Source organism: Psittacula echo, assembly GCF_963264785.1.
Source record: "Psittacula echo genome assembly, chromosome: 16".
Lineage (NCBI taxonomy): Eukaryota > Metazoa > Chordata > Aves > Psittaciformes > Psittacidae > Psittacula > Psittacula echo.
In genome coordinates, this window is record NC_137752.1 from 9,380,442 (window position 1) to 9,406,365 (window position 25,924).

Here is a 25,924-nt window from a genome sequence, read left to right on the forward strand (position 1 = left end):
GATTCATAAGGAGATTAGACAGCTTTCACATGGGGCAGCTGGAGAACACCTGCCATGCTCCCATGGGAGATGCTCACCTCTGCAAATGTCTGAGTGCCATGGAGAGGAGCTCCCCAAGGGAAGGCTGGTGCTGGTGGCATTGCTGCTGCCAACTGCATTGCCTTGGAAGGGAAGATGCAACTTATGGTCTAGAATAAAGGACAACTTTGTTCTGGGAAGGGGGGAAGGGAGGGAATACAGGTTTGCTTTGGGGTCTGTTTCTTTTATTAAACATGTTGACTGGTGTTCCTGATAAGGCACAGTCCCAGCTCTCATACAAAGGGTGCAGTTTCTGAAGTCAAAGCTGCTGGCTGATGAAGTGTAGTTTATGCCAGCCCGAGCACGTCAGCAGAAAGATGACATCCATTGGTGGGAATGCAATACACAAGCTTTTAGTTTTATCTTTCACATTCTGCTTCCCATAGAAAGCAGCAGAAACAGCCCACAAGCATGGGCTGCTCACCCCTAACTGTATGAATCAGGCCCTTTGAATGAGAGACACACGGCTATGAGTGGTAAGATGTTCTGACACAGGAGGCAGGACGGTGGCTGACAAGCATCTGGGACAACAAGGCAGCAATGAACATGTGAAATGCCCAGAAATGATCTGTGGAAACCATGACATCCTATGCACTAAGTAGCCTTTACATGGTGCCGTAAAATTCAACTCCGGTGATGAGATCTCTCTACAAGAAGTTAAACAAGGGAAATCCTCAACATTTTCCTGACCAAAGTCACAATACATAGCGTAAGAAGATGAAAACCAGGGAGGATGCTTAGTGTCTCAGTTCAGCTTTCCAGGCACAGGCTCACTGGTATTGTTTGTACCTACTACATCCATCAAAGAGATGAACATGCACATCTCCAGCTTGCTTTATGGCTATGCCTTGACTATCTGGATAGATGGCACGCAACAGTCAATGGAAAACACACCTTCCAGGAATACAGGTTGGCAAACAATATTGTCCCCAGTTAATCAGAATAGACACTCTCGGGTAGGTAGTCCTCAGTAAGCTACCCAGAGGAATTCCTCTGGGTCACTTTTTGCTACAACCAGGGATGGGTAAAGCTGGGACGAGTGCTGTGCCTACACATGAATCCCTACCATCCAAGCACGAAGGCTGGTTATCTGTCTCCAGGTTCAGCGCGTCTTTCAAACCAAGTATTGACAAGTAACTTCCAAGGGCACAGAAAGCAGAGAGAAGGTACTGAGCTCCTGCCCCACTCCTGAGCTCCCACCGCTGGTGGATCTCCCTTGCTCACCTGCGTTTCAGCAGCCAGGCGCGGCATGGAAGCTGCCCGCCCCTGGCTCTCCAGGCCTGGTTGGTGCTCTCCATTGGCAAGTGTGGGGCTGATTTCCCTCATTTCTACCACCTGATCAAAACAAGGAATGGTTTCAGTTAGCAAGAACATGAACATCAGCTTTGAAGGCATCGTTTGAGCAGGCTGCTTCTAAGCTTGATTTAATTGTGAAGAGATGCTGGTGTGGGAAAGAAAGTAAATTTAGAGCTATTGAGAGGCCACATTATCCCATCTGCAGTGCCCAGGTTGTCCTTATTTACAGTCTTTATCTGCAGTGCCCAGGTTTAGCCTATCTACAGTGACGTCTTCAACAAGGACAACAGTGGGCCAAGCTCTTCCACCAGCCATGGCAATGAGTCCCAGCAACCCCTCATCTCAGCTTGTACAGTGAGAACAATGGAATTGTGACAATGGGACGACTGGGAAGAGACAACCATAAGAAATCTATTACAGCAGACAATTCCATGCAAAGTGTGCCCATATGGACAGCTATCAGACTGTATAGGCTACCGCTACCAGATTTGGGTTTCCTCCAGTTCAAGCAAACTTGGGGTTATAAGAGACACAGTAACACTTGTCTCAAGAGACAGACCTACTGTCTACTGCATTTCACCCAGTTTTTCTAAACATTTTATAAAATCTCTAAATATCTTTTCTAATATCTCCCACATCTCATCCTGTCTTCACATCTTCACCCTGTTTGCTCACCCGTTCAATGGGGATTTCTTCTGAGTGGCCTCGTTCAAAAGCTGGTGTCCTGGTTTCGTAAAACACATCCTGGGTGCGTTGGGTCCCCCAAGAACTGGACTCTTTGATCCCACCTTCTGGGGCTGGCCTGTCGGAAGGAAGAGAGGAAAAAACATTAACTCTTCTGCATGGTGATTTTGCTTCCTTAATTGTGACCAGGGTAAAGCCCTCAGATACCCTTTGAGGTTTCACTTGTGAAACCAGTTGCAGGGTAGGCACAGCTGCTGGTGGAGCTATAAGGTCCTCTGGGTTTTGACAGGGCCACTTCCTGTGCAGCCTGAAGATCCCATGAGCAACAAGGAAATCAAACCAGACACCATGTTTTTCTTCAGTTTGCTAAGGAAAAAAACTTCTGCAGCTTAACCTGATGAAGAAGAATGAAGAATGTTGGAGTTCAGGAAAATTATGTATGCAAGGCCAGTTAGACTCCGGTCAAACATATCTGCGGCCATGCTAAAGCACATTCACTGAAGGTGCAGTGGTACAGGGGGCTCTGGGTTTCAGTGTAGAATCTGATGATGGTTTCCCCATCAGGGTTATTTAGAACATTTATACTTCAGATGTCTAGCACTAAAAATCCATGGTGCCTGTGACCTAAAGAGAGTCACCTGAATGGATTAGGGATCACCATTATTGTAGCTGTTTGGTAAGATTTCTGTGGAGGTTGTAGCTTGCCCAAAGATGTACCAGATTCTGTCCTGGAAAGTTTGAAGAAGCTCTTGCTGTTACCAGGTGCCATGGGCTTCAGGGATGACTTTGCTCCCAAGGATCTTTTGATTCCCAAGACCTCACTGCAGTGCTGGTTGGTGCGTCAGGGTTTGCTTGGTTGTTTTACCATGCCCAAATCCCTGAAAGCTCACAGTTACAATATGGAAAGCTCTCCAACTGAGATTCAGAGGAGAGCATTAAGAAAACCCAACGCTAGCACCACACGGAAAACTGCACCAGGTGTTTTGGTGGCCACCAGTGGCAAATTGTCGCAGCCATGGTGTGAAGGGGCTCCTGGTCTTGGTGTCCCCATCTCCAGAGCAACTGAACCAGCAGTGGTTGTGGTGGGTGGATACACCCAGTGTGCCCCTTCTCTGCCCTACAGCTTTGGTGGAGAGGTCTCGAGATACTCACAAGGCACCTCCGTTGTTGAGTGAGGCTGAGCTCTTCTGGCGAAGGAAAGCCTTTGCGTTGCTGAATGCTGCAGGTTGGGTTTGCTCCAAAGTGGCCTTCAGGGGGTGGAAGAGTGACACTGGTCCAGGCTGTGAAGCACAAGGAGAGGTTGTCAGAAACAGAGCTGTGTACAGGAAGGATGGGCTGTGGTGCTCTTCCTAGTTAATAAAAGGTCCACTTTGTCACCCTGGGAGATCAGCCAAGCAGAAAGTGCACCCCAGCCTTCCCACAGCTGTAAGAGGCTCTGAAGGACACTTGCTGCCCACAGAACTGCACAAGGAATTGCTGCAATCCCTCTTCCCACTAACAAAGCATCCTCCTGGTCACGAGAGCACAGCAGGGATATTGTACACTGATATGACCAAAGGGGCCATGCAATGCATTGTGACACTAGCTGTGCTGTAGCCTCCCATCTGTGAGACAGACAGGAAACAAGCAGGACTATCATCCTGAAATCTATAGCTATTTGTCATATCAGAAACCACTGAGATTTCAATCCCAAAATGATTGTGTGGAAATATTGTCAAGAAATTGCAAGAGTCTTCAAATCTGAATTTGAAGAATTCCCATTTTCATAAGTAAGTTAAACTTTTTATAGTCAGTATAAACACAGCTATATTGGACTCTTTGATCCCACCCTCTGGGGCTGGCCTGTCGGAAGGAAAAGAGCAAAAATGATTATATATGGGATCAATGGGTTTAAACTTAAACAGGGGAAGTTCAGATTAGATAAAAGGCAGAAGTTAGGTTAGGGTTAGGGTGCTGAGGCGCTGGCACAGGGTGCCCAGAGAAGCTGTGGCTGCCCCATCCCTGGCAGTGCTCAAGGCCAGGTTGGACACAGGGGCTTGGAGCAAGCTGCTCTAGTGGAAGGGGTCCCTGCCCGTGGCAGGGGGTTGGAACTGGATGAGCTTTGAGGTCCCTTCCAACACAAACCAGGCTGGGATTCTATATATCATCAGCTTTCAGTGACTCCTTGGTGTCCCAAAGAACTCTTTTGGTGTTCCCCAGCCGTGTGCAGGCTGTGGTGCAGGCCACTTCTGAGAATCTGACTTAGACTGCCAGATATCACTGGACGTTTTGTGGAGCAGACTTTTCCAGCCATACAAGAGAAGAGGCTGCCCAGGAGGGAGGATCAAGGAGGACACCTTTTGGCTGGGTACCTGGCACAGGCCTCCAGGCGGCTGATGCACTTGTTCCCTGCTGTTCTTATTCTGCTTGTAGAAGTCGAATATCATCAGTGCTGCATACACCTTCCCCACAGTCATCTCATCGGCTGTCAGAGGATGGCCAAATGCAGCAGAGACATCCAGGTGAGGAACGGGATCAGAAGAAAAGAATAAGTCAATAAGCATGAGAAATAACAACAAATGGGCGTGATAGAGAAAGAAGAGGCGACATGAGAATAACGAAGCAAAACACACAGCAAAATTGGGGAGAGAAAAAAGGCCAAGAAAAGGTTACAACAGACTTCTTCGGCTCTTTGCCTGTTGCTGCCTTCCACGTCTGAGGAAGATGGCCCCTATCTCCAGCTCTCTGGGGCAAAAGAGACTGTGTATTAAAAAACAGGCAGGAAAACTGTGCCGTTGTAAGCATTGCAGCCAGAAGAATCACTAAATTAATACCAGATCCACAGCCAGCTTTTTACCAACAAAGCAGCCTTATTCTTATTTCTTTGAATTACAGTCGACTGGGGCATGATGGGCTAATATAGATTTAGATAGTATTTCATCTTTCCAGATGTCTTTTTCCACTCTCACAGCTACGGGCTCCCAGCCATTCCCTGCACAGCAGTGGAGCACTTACTATAGAGCAGGGAGTTGAAGCAGCAGATATACAGGCATCAAGAGAGGAGGAGAGGAAAAGACTTAAGCAGCCACTACCCACTGATTTGCACCTCCTCAGTTGCCTCGTTCTTCATGAACAATACCTTCATTGCTCTGTACTGTTTCTCATTAACCAGGAATCCAGAGCCCGCGTCTGGGCTAATCAAGATAATGGCAAAACTTCCCATTTTCTCAGCACATGTGCCCAGGACATCATCAAGTAGCACAAAGGCCTTTAGCTTCAAAATACCTCACTTCTGATTTGGTAAGTTCTCAGCAAACTTCCAGTTTCTTCTCCTGGTTTGCTGGAGCTCAGCTGGTAGAAATTGTCCTGCAAGGCACAGGCTGGAGGCAGACAGAGCTACGAAAAAGCTCTGGAAGAAGCCACGCATTAAAAAACCCCTAAACCAAATAGTGCCAAGAAGGGAAAAATGCCCTGAGTACAGTAAAATCTACTGTAGCATAATGAAACGCATGCCTAGATGTGGCCTTAGCTTCTCTGCTCCTTTTGTGACCACGGCGTAGAGTTGCAGGCTATGAACCCTGTGGAGAGGATACCAAGAAGCTGAAATGCTCTTGGTTTCTTTGCTGCATCCTCTAGCTGACTGTGCACCTCAATGGGGCCGGGGACAGAGCAGGCAAGGAGGGAGAAACCTACCCTGCATGGGACGGGTTGGGTGCCTGCTGATGGATCACTTACGTTTGTGAGGAGGCACCAGCAAATCCAGAGTCTTCTGGGACAGGTTGGGCCAAACCAGCGAGATCTCCTTCCTCAACTCCGCATCACACTGGTGCTGCTTAACACCGCCTGCAGAACAAGAGAGGAAGGAAAGAGGGACGCAGGGAGGAGTGAAAACCCTTGTCCTGCCAGCACATTCCACTGCACAGCAAGTATGGGACAGCATTTCCTCCATTCCCATTTCTCGAGCACAGCAAGCCAGTGCCAATGCAGCGGATGCTACAAAGGGAAACAGTGACTTCCTCTGCGACAGAAGTGTGTGAAGGCAGCAGGACCACCGTTGCTTCAGCCTGCTGACCCTCGGCAGTTATTTGGAGCTTAAACTTAAGCTCAGACCTACTCTACCTAAGTGCTCATATGGGGTGCTGGGTTCTGTCACCAGAAAGCAGCAGCACCTCCCAAGGGTGATGTAAACTACCTGGTCTGAGGTGCTGGACTACGAGTAATGCCATGGTTGATTATAAACACTCTTCACACTGTCTCTTCCTAAAGATTTTTTGGCCAGGAGACAGAAGCATCCTGTTCTGTATCAGCAGCATCAAACAGCAGCCACATCGCAAGGTAAAACAGAAAGAGCAGAACACGGTGGCGTCATTCAAATGGCCAAAGTGAGCTCTTAATACACAAGTGGAAAGCGATTAAAATACATGTAAGCCAAGAGGCCAGCTCCCAGATGACTGCACGGCACAGCAGGCAATTAAGTGCTTCATCTGAATGACAGAGATTAGTTTTCTAAGAGAAAGGTAATGGGAGGAGGTTCTGGGTTCCCTGCTATACAGTGGTTTGAACTCCCACACAGAAACTCATTAGGGAGGGTTTATTAAGGGCCTGTTAATCCCACTAAAGACTCAATTAATTGTAACACATGGAAACTATTCAAACGAAGCGTATAACAACAAACCAGGTCAAACCCTCCCAACCCACAGCAGATAGAAACCTGAGAAAGAACCCAGCGCTATCAGCTGAGCTCTCTTTGGTTCCCTTTCAGTGTGCAGCCAAAGAAAGGGGCGGGGAAGGCTTTTTGAGTTGAAAAAGGCTGTTTCAATTACCATTGCTGACAGATAACGAGAAGCCTAAAGAAGATACACTCACAGCATCCTTATCTAGATGAAATACAACTGAAATAAGGTGCTGGCCCTTAAAATCTCATGCAATCTAAGTGCATCCTTAGGAATGAGTGTCTGATACTTGGTGTCACTCCCTAGGGGAGGCCCAGTGACCTCAAAATATTGTCTTCTTCCAGCAGTGCCTGCCCAAAGCGTCAAAGACAAAGTTTAAGCAACAAACAAGGGAGGTAACTAATACAGAGAGGTTGAATGGCTGACCTAAAACTGCTTAGGAAAAGCACAACGTCCTAACCCTGCCCTGCCTTTTGCTTGTAAGAGCATTGTTACCTCCTGTTAGCATTCACATTAGGTATAGGAGTGCTCTGGCCAGTGGTACCTTGCTTCTGACCCCAGCCAGCCTGATTAAACTGTGTAATGACCCAGAGAAAATGCCAATGTCTTTTATTACATTGCAATGTTTAATTGGGAAGTCAAGTAAATGCCTGATTAAACACTTACATAATTAAATCTTATCACAAGGCAGAATGTGCAGGGCATTTGGAGTCACTGCTTTGCTGCCAGCAGGCAGCAACTGGTGAGGAAGGGCTGGTTTTCCCTCACACTGGAATAGTGAAGAAAAGAGGTGTGGAAAGTCTCATTTCTTTTATCCAGCAGCGAGCACATGCACAGGGCTTCTCCTCTGAGAGCCCTCAATGGGGATGGCCAAAGTTCTCTGTGTCTCATCCACAGGGATGCTGTAAGCAGCCAGCCCAAAGGCAGAGCAATGCTCTAGACCCCTCTGTTGCCTGTCCATGAGGCTCCCTTGTCCTTGTTCCACCCAAGGCAGACACCAAGTAAAACAGGCACTTGGGGTTTGAGCCCACACGTGCTGTAGGACATCACCTCCCTCTCACCTGAGGCGAGCTTGATTTCCAGGGCAGTGCGGATCAGGGCCATCAGTGTGGATGTGAAGTGGACGGTTAAATCTTCAGGTGAGATCGGCATGTTCATCCGCACCAGGCGCTGCAGAGAGAGACGTGGTGGCTGTGAGCCTGGGCCAGGATTGCTCCCCCCTCCACCCCTTCCCTCCCATGCTGCGAGGCCATAGAAATAGCCAGATTACAAACGTGTGTTAACCTTTTGTGCACTGAGTTAAACGTATCTTCTCTGTATAGATGCCGGCTCTCCTCTGAGCTGTAACAGTGGCTTTAGTGGTTAAATGGTTATTTGCCAGCATTTGTACTGCAATCCTACAAATAGAGTTCTTCCAGAAGAAGCCTGTTTGATCCCATCCAATTTCACAGCCTGATACCCTGCTTCTGGCAGCTTCCAATTATGTCTGCAGCCCTCAGACATGCGGCTGGTACTCATCTCCCCTGCCAAAGCAGCATGCTCAGGAGGTATAAACCATGAGGCCACCTCCACCATCCATTCGTGCACCAGTGACCTTCACTCGTATTCTGGTTCTACAACAGCAGCAACAGGAACCAAGAGGTCTTGGAATCCTTGAATAAAGCAAGATGATGGATGATTTGTATTTACCACTCAAGGATGCAGCTCCATCCAGAAAGTGAGGTGAGCGGGATGTGATGAAGGAGCTTTCAATGACTGACAACAAGAGGCATGTGAGTGCTTCTACAGAAGCTGTGCAGTCTCTGGAGCAACCTTGTGATGATGCATTTCGTACACAGCCTGAAGCACGCTTGAAAACAAGGCTGGTGAGCCCTGCGGTGTGGCTCAAGTACTCCAGGGCAGTTTGGGCCTGGCTTTTAATAGGTAAAGGTGTGCAATATCCTTTTTATTGGAGACACATGGGTTCTGTCTCTTACCTCCTTTCACTGTGGTGTCCTATGAGCTCTGGAGGTCTCCTTTCCTTTCAGTCAATGAGCTACACAGCTCCATCCAGACCTTACCCATTGGGGAACAGCCTGCATTAGCACGAGCAAGACTATAATCTCCTCCAACTATGTTCATTCAGCCTGATCATGGAATAGTCCCTCAGGGTAAGTATCTTCCCAGATCTCCAGAACTGAGAGCAATTCCTTCCCCATCACCATCCAGGACCACCTCTGACAGGGCAAATTCATCACTCTGGTAAACAATGAAGTACCTGAGATCGCTTTGGGAAGCTGTGGCTTCCTTACACCACTGGCAGCAGAGCATGTAGGTGCAGATGGGGAGAAACACTCTCCAAGCCTTCCTGATAACCTTAGCAACACATTTAAAGGATTGATTTCTTCTCCTCCAGCAGCCTCAGGTTTTCTCAGCCTTTCACGAGAGGCTTCCTTGGCCAGAGCCACATCAGACAAGCCCCTGTGTTTCCGCTCTCCAAGGGTATGTGCAACCTGAGGAAGTCACTGGGTGTTAATCTGCCTGAGCAGAGCCTCACAGCAGCCTGTAAACCCAACTGGTAGCTTAGCCTGGGCCCCTTGCTCGGGAGGGAATTCAATCCACATCTGAAAGCTGCTGCTTTAGGCTGTTATTCTGATCCCTGTCGCTGCACAGAAACCTTCTCTTTGATTAACAACAGCCCAACATGCTGCTAAAGAAATTCAAGCACCTTCAGCAGTGGGCTACAGACTTATTGAGGCAGAGAGTGCACAGGCAAGGCCAGATCCCCCTTCAGCTCCATGCACTGTAATACCATGCAGTGTCAGTGGCTGCGAATGTTATTTAGAGATGGAGATTTGCTGGTTCAACCCTCCCTTCAGATGCGACTGCAGCAGCTCAGGGGTGCCTTGTGCAACCCCTCTCATCCTCCTTACTGGCTGGGGAAGCTGGGTGGTAGGAGCACTGCTGCTGATGGGCAGGCTTTGGCTGGTGAAGAGAAACACGGTGTAGCTGAGAGCAAGGATGTGCCTGGAGCATTAGGTGAGGTGGGAGGGAGGTTCCTCAGTGTGAGCCTCAATTCCTATGCCTGTGCTCTACCCAAAACCAAGCCAAGTCTGGTGAATGAAGACTTAGTCTATCAATGGGTTATAAGGGGCAGACCGAGGGCACAAGTCTGATTCTGAAGTGAGCTGACATTCAAAGGAGCCAAGACTGCCTTAGTTATCTTACATACCTTCAGATCTCATTGCATGCTGCAGGGACAAGAGGCTCTCGTAGCAAACTGCCTCCTAAAGTCTGAGACAAGCCATTGTAATCTCAAAGGTCCTTCTTAAAGTTTGCCCAGAGTTTATCTGCCATGTCTGACAAGCCTCAGATAGGGAAATCAAAGCCAAGACTCTCCTCACTCTATAATTCAATGACAGTATCAAATGCTGGCAATGAAACAACAATTTTTTTCTGTTCACTTGTGTTAAATGAAACAGGATTTTCATGCAGACCCTGCCCTCAGCACACAAAATGTTACCAAGAAATTATATCATTGACAAGAGTCCCCAGGTAGCACTTACAGAGTCCCACTGAATCCTACTACAGTGGGAGAGTTAAGGGATGGAGAGAGAAAGAAGGTGCATGGAGATGAAGAACAAGCAGATGAGAATTCCCCACAGGAGAGCTCTATCCTCACAAAAACTAGAGCCAAAGAAATATTTTGGGACTGAAACATCCCAGATCCTCCCAACTGACTTTCCAGACTGAATTCCCAAAGCACATGGATGCGGAACACAGGCCTCATCAAAGCTATATGCAGCAACCCAGTGTGCAAACTGGTCAAACAGGTCAACCCAGACACCTTTAGGTCATTGAAATTTCCAGTCATAGAATGGTTTGTATTTGAAGGGACCTCAAAGCTCATCCAGTTCCAACCCCCTGCCACGGGCAGGGACAGCTTCCACTAGAGCAGGTTCCTCCAAGCCCCATTCAACCTGGCCTTGAGCATTGCCAGGGATGGGTCTTATCGGTTCCTCCTGCTTTGGAATAAGAAGCAAAAATATGACTAAAAAATAAAATCTGATTTGGACAATTTTCCATCTTTTTAGACCCCGGAAGGAAAATATATGAGCCTGCTGATACATACAGATGTACCAGACAGATGGCAGGGGACCTGATGCTTCCCTGCACTAGTAAAAGGCTTGCATCACTTGGGCTGCCCTGGGAATTGCCAGCCATAAACAGGAGGTGTTCAGGTGAATTAATGATTGGGGAACAGGAAAAGGAAAGGGTAAAAATCCCTCTCAGGTGCCCAGACTTGGCAGTGAAGTGCTTCTAGATCAGGTTAGGCTCGGTTTTACTATGAAACTGGAAAGCCAACTTGAAGCAGCCCTGCTTATTGCAGGGTTTGGACTAGATGACCTTTGTAGGTCTGTTCCAACCCAAACTGTTCTATGATCTCCCTGCTCCTGATACTGCTCCTCTTCCTCCCTTCATCTCCAATTTCCTCCAAGAGCATCAGAGGGAAGGCAGTGGGCAGCAGATGGAGTCCCCACTCCTGTTTCCCAGCTGTGCTTGGGGAACTCTCCTCCTGCCCTCGATTTTAATGAGGTGGTTTGAGGCATTCCCTTCCCTCCTGAGCCAGGCATGGCGAGGGGAGCTTGTTACTGCTGCTGCAGGAGGAGGCCCCAGAGGCAGGAGCTGCAATATTGTCTCCAGAGTCTCCTCATTAACTCAGTGCACAAAACGAAGTAGTAACCTATTACAGATGGGTTGAGGGAGGCAACGCGATTTACTCCAGTTACTTGTGTGGTCAGAAGGGGTGCAGACACCCCTCAGCTTCTTATAGTGATATAATTACAAATAGAGACGTCCCAAATGAGAAACCAAAGCTTTGTGTCAAGCAGGATTGACAGAATTTATGTCCTTTCAGCATTTGGTTTCTGCAGATCTTCTGCTTAGAAATGTCTTAATGTCCAAATAGGCAAAGAATGTGATAGAGAAATGGGGGGGAAATTCATCCTGGTGTGAAAAGCCAGGATAAAACATTCTCTGTGGGCTCTCAGCCTGACCCAGAAAGTGAGCACTGAGCTATCTGCACTGTGGATTTTATTCACTGGCACATTTGTCTAATGTGAGCAGGAACAGAGCATTCTGAATGTCTGGAAACCTAGCTGGCATCCCAATGGATTTGAATTATTAAGAGAACTGCAGCCTCTGGGACAAGAACTGCTCTGGGAATAACCCCCAAATGTGAATAAATCTGGGACAATGGAGCACTGCTTGTGGGAAACGAGGCTGAGTTTGGTGAATAAATTATTTGTTATGAATAATTCACCCTGACCTAGTTGTAACTGTGCTGCTCTCCTTTAACTCTTCTGCTGGCTTCAGGGAGGCTGGCCGTGGCCTTCCTCTCTCCCACAGCCAACAGAGGAGCCAGGTCTGTGGCCCAAAGTATGGGCTCTGTCTCTGGCACACAACTGGACCATGGAGTGGTCATCCTACCTTCAGTAGGTGCAACCTTGCTCCTTGTCCAGCAAAAGCATTGTATGATGCCAACTCTGTGCAGAAGAGGTAGCAAGGCTGGGCAGGCAGCAAATGGGCCATTCAAACTCTTGTGTAGCTTTCAGGGATGTAATCCAGATCCCAAAATCCATGTGGCAAGGGGAGGTACAGTCATGGATGGGGAGCTGCAAGATCACGCCCATCACATCCAGGAGGCTTGGCCATGTCAGGAGGTGTTTAAAGGAGAGGCCAGAGCCTTCCTAATGCCTGCAATAAATCACCCTTGAAACAGGGTATGCAAAGCTGCGCTTGACAGCTCCAAAACCACCACAAAATGAAGTCAAGATCCCCCTCCAGCTGCCATCATCACCCTGCAGACTCCATGCAGGCTTTTGCCCACAGCTACTAGGACAGAGGGGGAGATATGCTGGCTGGCAATGCTGTCTTCTGTCCCCAGAGAGGGAGGTAGAAAGATGACTCTTCAGAGCAGTGGGGAAAGGCTTGGGTTATTGCATTTCCTAGCACCACTCTTCCTAAGAATCACACCTAGGCTCTCAGAAACCCATCCTTTAACCTCACTCATGCTGATATCTGCAAGATATCTTGATGGCCCAATAATCCCAGAGAGATTTAGCAGCATCATGGGCATTTACTTGTCCCATTTTTCTTTAAAGATGCACACAAAGTGTGCAAAGGGTGGACTAAGTCCAGGTAATGGCAAAGGCTGGCTGCCACTTTGCCTTTACAGCTACTGCTGAATAGCAGATGAAGCCCAGGACCTTTCGCTATGGACAAGCTGAGTCTAAGAGACTTCAATGTCTCAACACGTGACTGTAAATGCAGCAAACCTGCCCCCATATAATCATAGAACCATAGAATGGTTTGTGTTGGAAGGGACCATAAAGCTCATTCAGTTCCAACCCCTTGACACAAGCAGGGACCCCTTCCACTAGAGCAGGTTGCTCCAAGCCATGTCCAACCTGGCCAACATCATCACTTTCATCTAAAAATGAAGTGATCAAACCTCAAGACACCTGAGTGAAGTCAAAGTGGTTGTCTTCCTCTTTTCAACACAGAGGGTAGAAGAGATTTTCAAGTTCAGGTCCTTCCCCCTTTACCCCCTCCACCCTGTGCAGGATAGAGCTCTCCTGGTGCCCAAGCAGCGTGGCCAGAGGACCCAACACATGCATCTCCTGGCAAGCAGCAAAGCCATACACACAAAACTGCAGAGGCTGGTCACACTGACCAAGGAGAACAGTTGAGAAAGAGGAACCAGAAAAGAACAGAAAGGAAGGACAGCAGCCAAGGAGGCCAAGAGAGGGGAAAGTCCAAATGAAATCACAGTGAGCACATACTGAGAAGGCAACATAGACAAAGACACAGAGCGAAACCTTTGCAGAGAAGACTGGGAAATATAAATATGGAAAGGAAAGGGATGGATATATGGGGCAAAACAGCTTTTGCCAGACATAACAGTAAAAAAGTCATTTGGCTCAGAGGGAGAGAGCAAAAACAATGCAGAGACAAAGTCCTGGCTGCTGTTGGCACTGACTGAGCTACGGTGCAGGACGAGGGGCTCTCTTTGTCATCCCTCAAGCTGGCTCTGTGTGGGCTGCACTGTCCTCCCCAAGTCTCCCATCATTATGGTTCATACACAGACACCTTTCGAACAGTTCATAAGTAGATGGGTAAAAATTAATGATGTGTTAGAAAATAAAAATAGCAGGAGTCTGTTTCTAGGTACCTAAATTCTGTGGATTTGTCCTGCAAAGACAGACAAATTAAACAAGGTACCAACTAACTCAGAGGAAAAAGACACATTCTCAGTGCCCCTGCCCAGGGACAGCCTGTGGCAAGAGTTGAGCACAGTCACAATAGAGGCACAGAAACATCATGCTATGAAAACCAGCATAAGGCTTGTAAAAACCATCTATTTTATCACATGATCTTTTTATCCCCTTTTATTTTCTTCGTTTCTAACTATACAAGATTAGGGGGAAAGAGGAGGGAGAGCTTTATGCTTCTGATACTCATGTGTGACCATGGAGCAGATCTGGTTGCTGCAAACACCTGCTACAGGACACAGCTTCATTTGAAGTCAGTAGAAACCCATGAATGCTAAAAGGAGACATTGATTACTTGAAAAATCATTGGGTTTCTGTGTATAATTGGTACCTCTATACAGATGTTTAGCTGGCCAGTCTTCTGTCTGAAATAACAGAGACCTAGGAGCTGGCTTTTCGATATACCTGGGTTTCTCAAGCACAGCTGCAGCATGGTGGGTATGAACTGTTTGTAATAGAGATGCTCTTTTAAAGCACCTACAAAAGTGGCCAGAAAGAAATCAAAAGGAATACAGAAAAGACATCTAACTGGCTTGCTTTAAGGTTATCTTCAATTTTCCTTTTTAAATCCTAACACACTGAGGAAGGATCTTGTAGGAAGCTGTATCTGAACCTCTTCTTGCTGCTAACTGCCCTACATAAAGGCAGGGCCACATCTGGGTTCAGCTTGAGTTTCTCACAAAATCTTGCTTTCATATGGCCTCAGTGAGAACCCAAGCACTACTGGAGGGGCTGTTGTGATCTGCATCCATCGCACCCAGCATGATGGGATGCAGTAATTGGGTTTGGTGGTGGCTGAAATGCCATCAACAGCAACAAACTCCCGTTGAGTCTGATGGATGCTCAGTTGTACCAATGCTAAATGCTGGTGGCAAACCTCTCTCTCTAAAACTACGGAGCTCAATGTGAAGAGCTTCCAAAGAAATGGACCCTACAAAGGCAGATTTCCAAGCACCATGATCAGCATGGTTTTAACTGGCATGGTCTGGGTCCACTCCATGGTCTTGGCCCTGTGTTTCCACTGCGTTCATGCAGACAGTGTCTGGAAGGCAGCAGCTTGCAGCCTTTTGGTTAGAATGCATTTCTTGTGATTCAATTAAAAAGTTTTCCGCAGTAAACAATAAGTTTGAGTGATTTCTTCATCTTCCTGGTTTCAGTGGTTTCTGTTCAAATAATTTCTTTCACAAAGGGTGTTTCAGGAGCCCTTCTGGTGTTGCCTCTGTTTAATGGCTTGCTAACTCCTACAGCACTGCCTACTCTGATTACTCCAATCTAATTAAGAGGGGGGAAAAACAACATACTAAAGGGCTAGTGAGAACGGAGAGTCAAAGCTTTAGGAAGATAAATGGGGATCATATTGTGGGGTAAATTGGTTATTAGCACCCTCCCTCCCCAAATTAGCCTAAATGGAAGCAGAATGAGAGGAGAGAGAGAAACACTGATAGAGAGAGCGGAGACATACTTATAACGACAAAGTGATGTGCCATAATTTTAAAGACCAAAAAAAAATGGTTACTAAAGAACAAAAAAAAAATAGGAAAAGCAGATCATCCAAAATCCAGTCTGCTCAGAAAGCAGAGGAAGCACCAGCAAAGTCCAGGAGAACAACACTAATGCCACAGAAACCTGGCACCCACTTCAGGCACGGCACAAAAAGCTGGTGGTTTGGCAAGAGTTTCTTGGGGGTTGGTCTACCTTATAGGCAACACGAGCTGGGCATTTCTTTCCAAGGCCTAGAGGTGGGGACATGTGTCTCAGCATCTCATACATGTCTGTGTAACTGATGCGCCCGCTTGGAGTCAAAAGAAGGGAGGCAAAAGCAAGGGGACACAGAAATCAAACCAGATGGGGTGAAGGGGTGGGAAAAAGAGGGAAGGGGATGGGGAAAAAAGGCAACACAACCAAGCAAATGAAAAGGAGGAGAGAGAAGGGAAAGCAGACAAGAAAACAGAGATCTGGTTAATCAGACTTCTCAGGAAAACAAAACCAAAGAGGTGGGTAAATAGAAAGGTTTCTCTGCTTCCGTTGCTGTGTTTCAATGCCCAACGTCTCCTCCTCACTGCAGGGACGTTCCATGGCCAGAGCTGCGCCTTGGCAATTGGGTCCCTGTGGGGAATGATTGATGTCTCTGCTTGGGGTGGAGAGGGTGTAGGGAGGGCTCAGTTTAGCTGGCTCTTTGCAGGGGTGGAGGATGCTTCCCCTTCTGTATTCACCATGCCAGGGAGAGCTGGTAGGCAGAGTTATGGGACAGGGAGAGGTAGGGCTTGGAGAACTCATTCAGCTTTCCTTGAGTGAATAAAGAGTTTGGTTTTCAGGTTAGCCTGTAGGCTATGAGAGACGCAAAAAGCCAGTCCTGGTGTGTTTGATCAGGGGACAGACTGGGGCTGTTCTGACTCCAAGCCAAGGGTGCAGCTCTGCACAACCTCCAGCCTGAATTTGACAAAACCAGAGCCCAGCACTTGTTTTTCAGGAAGGTGGTGGAAAGGGGACCTGTTTCTCCTTTATGTTTGATGGGGCCCCTCTTCCATCAACCCAACATCAAATGGTTGTTTTTACCACCATGAGCAGCTGGCTGTCCCGCATTAGAGAGAGCTGGGAATTGCAGGGATCTGGGAAAAGGCCCTTAGACCAGCCCATTACTGATAGCATCTACCTTCAGCTCATGCTGGTGGCAAATAACATCCTGCCCTGAAAAGCAAGGGACACAGAAACCACAAGGAATTCTCCTGTTCTGCTTTTTTCTGGCTACTGAAACTGGGAGCATGACTATGACAATCCCATTTAGGTTTCCCAGGGAGCTGCCAGCTTATTACCTTGTGCAAATCGGTGCTGCCTGTCATCTGAGGAGACTTAAGTATATTGTAACATGTTATTAATGTTTAACATCTATAAAAGCGGGACAGTATTATCACTATACTAGGAAAGAAACCAAGGACCCATCTGAAACCCCTTATCTCAAGCAGGACAGCTACAGAAGCAGGCATCAGCACACTGCCCTGACACGGGTCTCAATCTCTATGTAAAGCATTGATGCAGAAGGGGGTGGAAGAGAGAATTTACCAAGCCAAAAACGTCTATTCCTGTCCTTGGCAACTAACGCAGCTAAAATACCACCCAGGTTTTGTAGCCCAGAGCTAATTTAAAGGCTGCTGAGAGACACAAATTGCAATAAAAGTCAATGGCTTCCCCCTGACTCCTCTCTTCTACCTCTGCTCCCCGGCAGGAGGTAGAGGGTCTCTTGCCTTTTCTGCAGTGCTTAATAACAATAAATCCCCAAATCAGGTGTGAAAACCACCTGGGCTGCAGTGAAAGAGAAAAGCAAGCTCCATGCTGGCTCCTTCCATTTGTCTCTCCTTTTCTTCTGCTCTCCATGTACTGACTGCAAGAAAATCCCTGCCTTTAACTGGGACCCCACTGAAGTTCAGTGCCATCCTGTGCTGTTTTCTTGCAAGATCTGTCCTTAGTTCCCACCTCAGCTCCCAAGGACACTCTACTTTTCCTGTGCTATAAGCAAGGAGGTTTCACTGGATCTTGGAGATGTGATTTTCCTTCCAAGGCCATCTCTGGCTGTTGCACTGTAAAAACCTCATCCCTTCATCTCTCCCCAGCCTAGGTAACCATCCCACCCTGCTGCCCCGTTAGCCAGTGCCCAGATCAAACATCTTTGAGGGACTCAAATGCTGATCATACAACTGTAATGACAATGCTTTGAAGCCCAAACATGATGGACAACTCCCTATAAAGCTTGGGGGGACATTTCTCTCCAGTGTGTATATATAGAGAGAAAGCGTTCGGGTGCTGTGCTGCTTTTCCCCAACACTTCCCACCTAGACCTGGCAGGATGGAAGCTGGAGGGTTCACTGTCTCATAAAGCTGCCTGTCTCCAGCCAGCTGGGGTGTGGGAGTAGATGGGGAAGAGATGCATCAAGGAACAATCAGTCAATCATTCCTTCTTTCAGATGTTGCGGTTTCTTTTCTGTACTGGTTGCATTTGCACTGGGAAGGGAGGGTGTGGGGTGTAAAAAGAAACAAAACCAGAACTGAAAATGCTGGAGGGAGTCTCTGAAGTTCCAAACCTTGTAGGCCACCCTATGAGGGCACTTCTTTCCTAAGCCCAGGGGTGGAGCAATAACACGTAACAAATTGTACATATCCTTATAATGAATCCGGCAACTGGAAAGAAAACATCAGATGTTATAACAGCAAAAATCAGTTTTTCCCCAGGCAAACAGGAGAAGTTTGAAGAGCAAAACACACTGAAAAGCAAGGTTAGTCCGAGAGCGACTGGGCTTGCAATGAAGGAGGCACTTTAACACACACAGAGAAAGGAAGAACTTCCAACTGCTCAACAAAATCTGTATCCTGGCTTGCTCTTTGTTGAAAACTTCAAGTCATGTTCAAGTCTTTCCAACCACTGCATCTGGTTACCTTTATCACTATAATGTGCCCAACAAAACCAGAGCCTGCAGCACACAAACAGCCTGTTTAATGGGTTATTACTGGGATTCCAATTAGCTGGCTCAAAAGAGCTTGGGAACCATCTCCTTCCACTGTTACCACCTACGTAACTCCATCAGGGTTGTGCTCTGCTTTATTGGTAACAAGCTGAGTCCAGAAACTGCCATCATGAGACCTGGCTTGGCCATTGGCACTGGGAAAACCTTTGTTACGAGCAGGTAAAGTCAGATGCCTCGAGGTAGCTTTATTCTCAGTCTCATTAATTCCCAACAATATTTTCAGCTAATTTAACAGCAGGATTAGATTTCTTAATCTATTGCGAGCAACCAACTCATGTACAAAAAGAACTGCACTGAACTTCAAGATGACGTCTCCTGAAAAACGAGATGATTTGGCTTCACTATGTTTATTTTGGTACATTATAGAAAGAAGGCTGGAATATTTTGGACTGTCTCCTTCAATATTACTGCTTTTTTGGAAGTGAAAAATTAAGGTCTATTCAAAACCTTCACAATCCACTCAAAACTATTAATTCGGAAACAGATCAAATGGAACTGTGCAAGTGTTGGCTGCAGGCCTAATTATGGTTATAAAAAGTACATTGGTTTAAATGAGTCAAGAAATTTACTGAAATTATAGAATGGTTTTGTAAATTCAGTGTGTAGAAAATACGTATGAGCAGTTCCTCCAAGGGAGAGTCCATGGAGGGCCTTCAAACCAGCAGAGGTACTGTATCAGAAGGTTATGGCAGCAAATTGTGTCAAATTATGACAAATAGGGATTCTTTCCCAGGTTGTTTAAATTCGTTTGAGTTCTGTTTATTTTCATCAGCATCTCTTTAGCTCAGATAGCTAAGGAAAAATGTCTATACTGGGAGCTGAATTCATAGGATGGCTTGTGTTGGAAGGGACCTGAAAGCTCATCCAGTTCCAGCCCTCTGCCATGGGCAGGGACACCTTCCACTAGAGCAGCTTGCTCCAAGCCCCATCCAACTTGGCTTTGAAATGCTAAAAGGAGATGGGCTGACATGGAAAACAAAAATCAGATCAACATTTTCTTTCAATGAGTTTGATCAACCAGTAAACAAATGGCTGAATAAAAAAATGCTTCTTTTAAAACCCCGTGTCTTCAAGATCAGTTGTGCTCCTGGGAGCTGTACCTTGAAAGACTAGTCATGAAGCTCAGTCCATGGATAGCTGTTGTGAAACACAGTGTCCAGAGCTTCACAGATGTTCAGCCCAAACGATAAAAAGATCTCTTGTGGCCTCAAATTGTGAATAGATTTCAGATTACCTTTAAATTGAGGATGTGTTAGTCCCACTTATGAAAACACAAGTAATTTCAGTGGAACTATTGAAACATGGAAAATCCACAACATGTGCATATTTTAGGAGCAAGCCTTGAGCATCACACATGGGCTGTCCTTTGATTCTCACTTCTGCCCCTGCTCCCTCTGCCAACATCAATAGCTTCACAAGAAGCAAAATATGAACAAGCTTAGAGAAAAACAGGATTAGGATCTTAATATATGACATACTCTGTATTAAGTACTCTAGAAGTGAAAAGGTTTGGCCTCTGTGTGACTCACGAAACACAACCTCTGTGCTCAGAGTTAATAAGGCAAGCAAATCTTTCTGTAAGCTTAATGCTTCTGACTCTTACGGGTGGAAAGTTCCTGAACACATAAAACATTAAAAAGCCACACTGATACTAAATTTTTGCCTTGCAGGTGTGTTACTCCTCCCATGGATGCTCACCAGAGCCAAGACTATTTACAAGGAGAGAATGGGCATTCCCAAGTTTTCAGTCTCATTGAAATTTTCTAGTGGTAAAAGATAGGACTGGATTTGAAAATGGGGGGAAAAAATGCTATTTACTGGCTGCCAAATACCCACAAAAGACTTGTCTGTGTTACAGAGCATGTGGCAATGAAAATGTGCTCGGAGATTACAAGCTGCTAGTGTGTTTGCAGTATATATGCACACTCGTGGTATGGCTGGCTTTGAGCTAGCTAAAAACCACACACAGTGCAGAGAAATGTAGTCATTTTGGAATAAGTTTACACTTAAATTTAGTCTAAATCAATTTAACTGAGATTTTAAAGTGGTTTAATTGCATCCTAGCAGGGAGTTTGAGATGCTGATTATACAAACACTTGCTGCCTCTGTCTCTACTGAAGGGAAACGAGAAAGAGTAGAAAGATTGGAGGAACTGGAGGCAGCTTCATTACAAATACAGAGTAGATTCATAGCAGAGTAAGTTTTAGGGAAGAAAATGGATATGGAATTAGTAGGGGTAAGTCTCCCAACAGGCAAATTCCCAAGCTGCAAAATTGCAAGGGAACTACTGTGACAGATCATCTAGAAATGCATCGAGCAACCAGGACTATTGTCCAGCTTCCTCTGGGCAATGGGGAAAAGCAAAGTAAGTCTTGCTCTGGAAGTGACCACTGACCAGAACCATTCCCTTCGTTTAATAAATCCCTTAAAATGCTTCAGCAGTGACTCCGAGGTCTCCCATACACTGGGATATTTCATCCCAGACAAGCTGCATTCTCTGGCAATGTCTTTGAATAAGGAAAACAAAGAAATAAAACCATAAACCCAAACAGCTCACCAACTGCTGTAAGAAAACCATTTCTTCCTTTAGCACACTCATCTATCAGGAACATTTTATCAGAGGCTCACTGAGAACTGAAATGCTTCCAAAGTGAGGCTTCCTGCCTTTCCTTCTTATTTCACATCTTATGTTCCAACTGCAAGTCCAAAAGCTGAAAATGTTATTTAGAAGAACAAAATTCCCTTGTACAATTCGCTGGCATTACAAGGAGGATTCCAAGATCCAAACACTGGGTTTGATAAGAAATGTCTGTTTGAAAATCACATGTTTTGAGCAAAACACCCTCACGTGGAGAAACTCGGATCACTCCCTGCTGCCTCACAGGTGGGTGAACACAAGTGATGAAGGCTGAGCCTGCAGCACTTGACTCGGATGCAAAGCAAGGGGGTACATCAACTCCTTTTAAGAGATGGGTAGCACCTTGAAAACTGGAATTGTTTGGAGTTTTTTGTGTGGCCTTAGGTCTCTTCACAGGATTTGTGAGAACTACTATTAAGGTGGTTCTCAACTAGGACAGAAATGCTGCATAAATGAGGTATAACAAGGCCTGGACTCTCTAATTACCTAAAGTGCTGCCAAGGGTAAGAGATTCAGCGTTTTTTTATCTCCAAACTGGGATGCAGAAACCAAAGGCAATCAAAGCTCCTTTTGGAAATGAGGAACAGCTTTTCTACTTGGCCAGTTAGCCAAAATCATTTGAATCCACTCTATTAATTTTTGGCTTGGGGGTGAGGGGTGGGGGTGGAGGGTGCATTTTGCTTTCTTCATTTGTTGGTTCATGTCTATATAAAGGAAATGTCCTTGTAATGACACCAGATTTGCTCGTCTCCAGTCTGCAATGAACTGAATGTGGAACATTTACCACCAATGTTACTCCAAGCTTTGGAGCCATCTTCCTTCTAGAGCTGTACTCACATTAAAACAGGCTGTTTGTGTGTATAGGTATGGTATTTATACACAACGGAGATGCCTTTCTCCATATATGACAGTCCACATACCAGGCAGCTGGGTCATATTCAGCCCAGACACGAACAAACTCATCCAAATGATGGGGCCCAAGGATGGAAGAGTCTCTTGTCAGGTATTCAAAGTTGTCCATGATCACAGCCACAAACAGGTTTAACATCTACAGAGAGGAAGTGATAATACAGTTAGAGAGACAAGAAAAGGGGAAAGTAAAGATAGAAGAATAAGAAAGAAAGAAGAAGGGGAAAAAGGAAAAAGAAGAGGGAAAAGGGAAGGAGGAGGAAGAAAAAAGAAGGGGGAAGAAAGAGAAATGGGAAAAGAGAGGAAAAGCTGGAAGAGGAGCTGGAATGATTCCCTTAGCATGATTAGAATGATTTCCTTATTGTGGTTTCTACAAAAAGCAGCTGCACGCTGTTGAATAAACTCTATAGACTTAGCACTGGGTTCCTGGGCAGCCTGCTGCCTCCTCTTCTATAACCACCACCAGCTCTGTAGCAAGCAGCATGTTTGCCATGGCTTTTGGCCTCAACCCCATCACTGGAAACGTCCTACAGTATGACCCATCCCAAAGTCCACTGGCTCAGCACCTCTCCCTTGCCCCATCTTCACTCTGCTCCTGCACAGACTAACTCATGGGCTGCAGCACCTGCAGCACCAACTGGTTGAACTGGGTGGGCTCCTCCAGCTCTCTCATATCTCACATCAAAGCAAGAACAGCTAGGAGAAAAACTCTTCTTCAGGCTGGATGTCCAATTTTAGACTCAGAACAGCTCAAACTTTCAAAGATCCCCAGAAAGACAAGGGTCAGGACACACAAAAGGCTCCTGTCCCTAATGGCCACTAACACAGAGCCTGGCAAATGCTTCTGGCATCTAAAGATTCTCCTCTTATTAAAGCAAACGGAAGAGTCACAGGGATTTCAATGGGAAAAGATCAAGCTGAAGCCAGCAGAATGGATGAGAAGGAAGGCAGGAGGGAACGGATGCTCCTGTGCTGGATAAAGACCTGAGTAGCACCTTTCTATCTTTGTTGTGTCTATTGTAAGAAGGCTGAGCTGCTGCTATAAGTGCTGCTCCCCTTCACCCCACCGAGCAAGAAGGACTGTGGTGAAGCCATCTGAGAGTGCTCACCCAAGGATGAGTAGAATTAAACTGAATACAAATATCCCTGGCTGGTCTGTCAGCCGTTAAAAGGAAACTAGGCAGAAGAGTCTGGGGTTTGTGCAGTTTTAAACAATTCCTGTAGGATCTGGATGGAGAAGGGGTCTTGGCGCTTGCTGGAACACACAACCCACCAAGTACAGGCAATCACAGTTCATAATGAATCACCACCAAATGCTAATCAGGGACTCCCCAGATCTTCAGTCCATCTATTTTCTAGAGCACACCCCAAAAGAAAGTGGGGAGCAGAACCCAGTCCCCAATCTATCCATGGCTACACTAGGGTCCTGAGTTGTCTTATACCATCTTCTTCAGGCCAAGTTGCAGAGCACAGAGCCAAGCACTCTCCAGTCCTGCTGGTGCCTCAGCTGCAAACAAGGCTTCTGCCCTGCAGCACTAAACATCCCTGCTGGGTTTGGGGACCAAGCCAGTACTTTGTGCCACCCTGGTTCCAGAATGCTTGCAGGGGCTCTGTGCAACACAGCCTAGACAAGTCCTAGGATCTTGCTGCAGTGCACTATACAGTGCTGGACAGGGATGTCCAAACCAACTCTCAATCATTGAATCAAAGACTTGTTTGGGTTGGAGCAGACCTTAAAGATCACCTAGTTCCTATCCCCTGCCATAAGCAGGGTAATAGTAAAAGCTGCTCAACAGTGGCAAGCACTACAATCACATGGGCAAGGCTCACTCATGCGCTGCAGGTACCCACCACACAATGGTACCCACAGAGTGGGGTGACAGCAAAACATCCTTTTCCATTGCTCCCAGCTCCAGCCATGGGTCAGTACAGCTTCCCCTTGTTTGCACACAGCTGGTTCTAGATTCCCATATATTTTCAATTTTCAGTTTATATTTTTTCATCAGCGTAAATGTCAGGAGGAAAATTTTGTTGAGCTGGACATCCACAAAGAGCCAGAAACAGCATTTAAAACCGAATACACTATCCAACCCCTCCCACTCTATGGTGTAACCATAAAAATGTGCTCTCCGGGCCAGGCTGCGGCTCTGTAATGCTTTAATCACTTGTGGGGAACCACATGTTTTACTGCAATGAAGTGCTGCATGCTCTTGAAGAATTGAGTTACAGCCCTGTTCCGTGCAGCCCAGCTGCTTGGCTTTCCCCTGCCTATTTTTGGAGCCTGCCCTCACTGCCTTTGCTCTTCATGCAAAGCTGAATGCTGCACAGATGTGCTCCAGCCTCTAATTCTGCTGCTACATGTGGAATGGGATGGATGATACAAGCCAGGGAGGGTGAGCCAGGAGGAGCTGTTTGTTTGCCTTTTAAAGGGCAAGCTTTGGGAACAATAATGCACGTGAAAATAACAATAAGGATGTCTGATGTCGGGGTAGGGATTTGTACAAGGAAAACTTTGAAATAGGCTTTGAAATAGACTGCCAAAGGTATCAGTAAATAGAGCATTAACTTTCTATAAGGAACTCATGGTTTTTGATATATGCAGAAGAAATGAAGCATGGGATGTCAGAGGGGCAACAGCAGTAGGACAAAGGATCTCAGTAGGGGGCACTGAAGCTGCTCTATCTACACCCAGCATCAAACTGCCACGTGTGCCTCTTTTTCCTGGTTAAAGGTCTCTGATGACAGCAGGGATTAGCTGCACAAAGCACCAGATCTCACATTTTAAAGCAAAGCCATGGAACTGAATGTAGGCTTCATACGTTGCTTTTTGGTACATTTCAGAACTGACTTTCATCTCTTTCTCCTTAAAGTTTAATTGGGTCCCTGTCCCTGGTTTTCCATCCTTCTGTCCCAGTGGTGCAGAAAGTGAAGCAAAGCCCTACAGCAGAGAGCTTTTTATGCCTGTAAGTGACTGGAAAGACATTGGCACCTATCAGAGCTGAGACCCAGCCTGGTATTTATGATCACAAGCACAAATCAAGTACAGCAGCTCTGTCTAGTTTCATGTCTAAAGCTTTTCTGGCACCACTGCAGAAGAAAATGATCATTGCATGTATGTGACAAACAGAACACAAGGCATCGAGTAAGTGCGATGCTCCCAGCTGCCTCCTACAGTCACTGATGAACCAACATTATCTTGGCCATTCTCACCCCACTCTGCCCAGTTTGCTTCCTCAAAGGAAAACAAGACAAACCAGATTAATGCTTAATGACAGATATTAGACTCCCCTGTGAGAAGGAAGATAAACCCCTTTAATAACTAAATGATTTCTTTGGGGATTAAAGGGATTTTATCACCGGAATGATAAATGGGTTTTAGTGAAGCTGTCTTGTAATGTTGTATAAATCATAATTAGGGAGAAGAAGGAAGCAAGGGAATGAGGAGGGAAGGGCTGGGAGGGGGGAATCCACACCAGTGCCCCCACTATGGGAGAGATTGGATCCAACTTACCAAGAAGGAGCAGAGGAAGATGAACGACACAAAGTAGAAATAGGCAAAGTCACTGCCACATTCATTTTTGGTGAGGCCAGAGAGCGGATCACAGGCTCTGTTGCTCAGGCACGACAGCATGATCTCATGCCAGGCTTCCCCTGTGGCACTCCTGCAGTTGGGAATGGCAGAGGGTGAGCTTATCCAACCCCATCATGGTTACACACCCGAAGCACATCCACCTTGTGGCATTACTGTGCTTAACTAAGTACATTAATGAAGTGGAAGGTTGTGTCCAGGTGGAGGTACTACATCTACATCAGGAATTTGAACTACGAGCCTGATGA

General features: G+C 46.4%; 1 protein-coding gene across 1 annotated transcript in view; it reads right to left on the reverse strand.

The window, feature by feature from the left end:
• The window catches only part of LOC308227697 (voltage-dependent N-type calcium channel subunit alpha-1B-like), a gene marked incomplete at both ends in the record, with an annotated part of 292,188 nt that overhangs the window by 8,248 nt on the left and 258,016 nt on the right, over positions 1–25,924 (reverse strand). Inside the window, 9 exons of the mRNA XM_080630487.1 lie at positions 1,303–1,413; positions 2,050–2,176; positions 3,211–3,338; positions 4,410–4,522; positions 5,773–5,880; positions 7,772–7,880; positions 18,100–18,196; positions 22,099–22,226; positions 25,599–25,749. Coding sequence (XP_080486613.1) covers positions 1,303–1,413; positions 2,050–2,176; positions 3,211–3,338; positions 4,410–4,522; positions 5,773–5,880; positions 7,772–7,880; positions 18,100–18,196; positions 22,099–22,226; positions 25,599–25,749 — 1,072 coding nt within the window. The remainder of the gene's footprint in view (positions 1–1,302; positions 1,414–2,049; positions 2,177–3,210; positions 3,339–4,409; positions 4,523–5,772; positions 5,881–7,771; positions 7,881–18,099; positions 18,197–22,098; positions 22,227–25,598; positions 25,750–25,924) is intronic.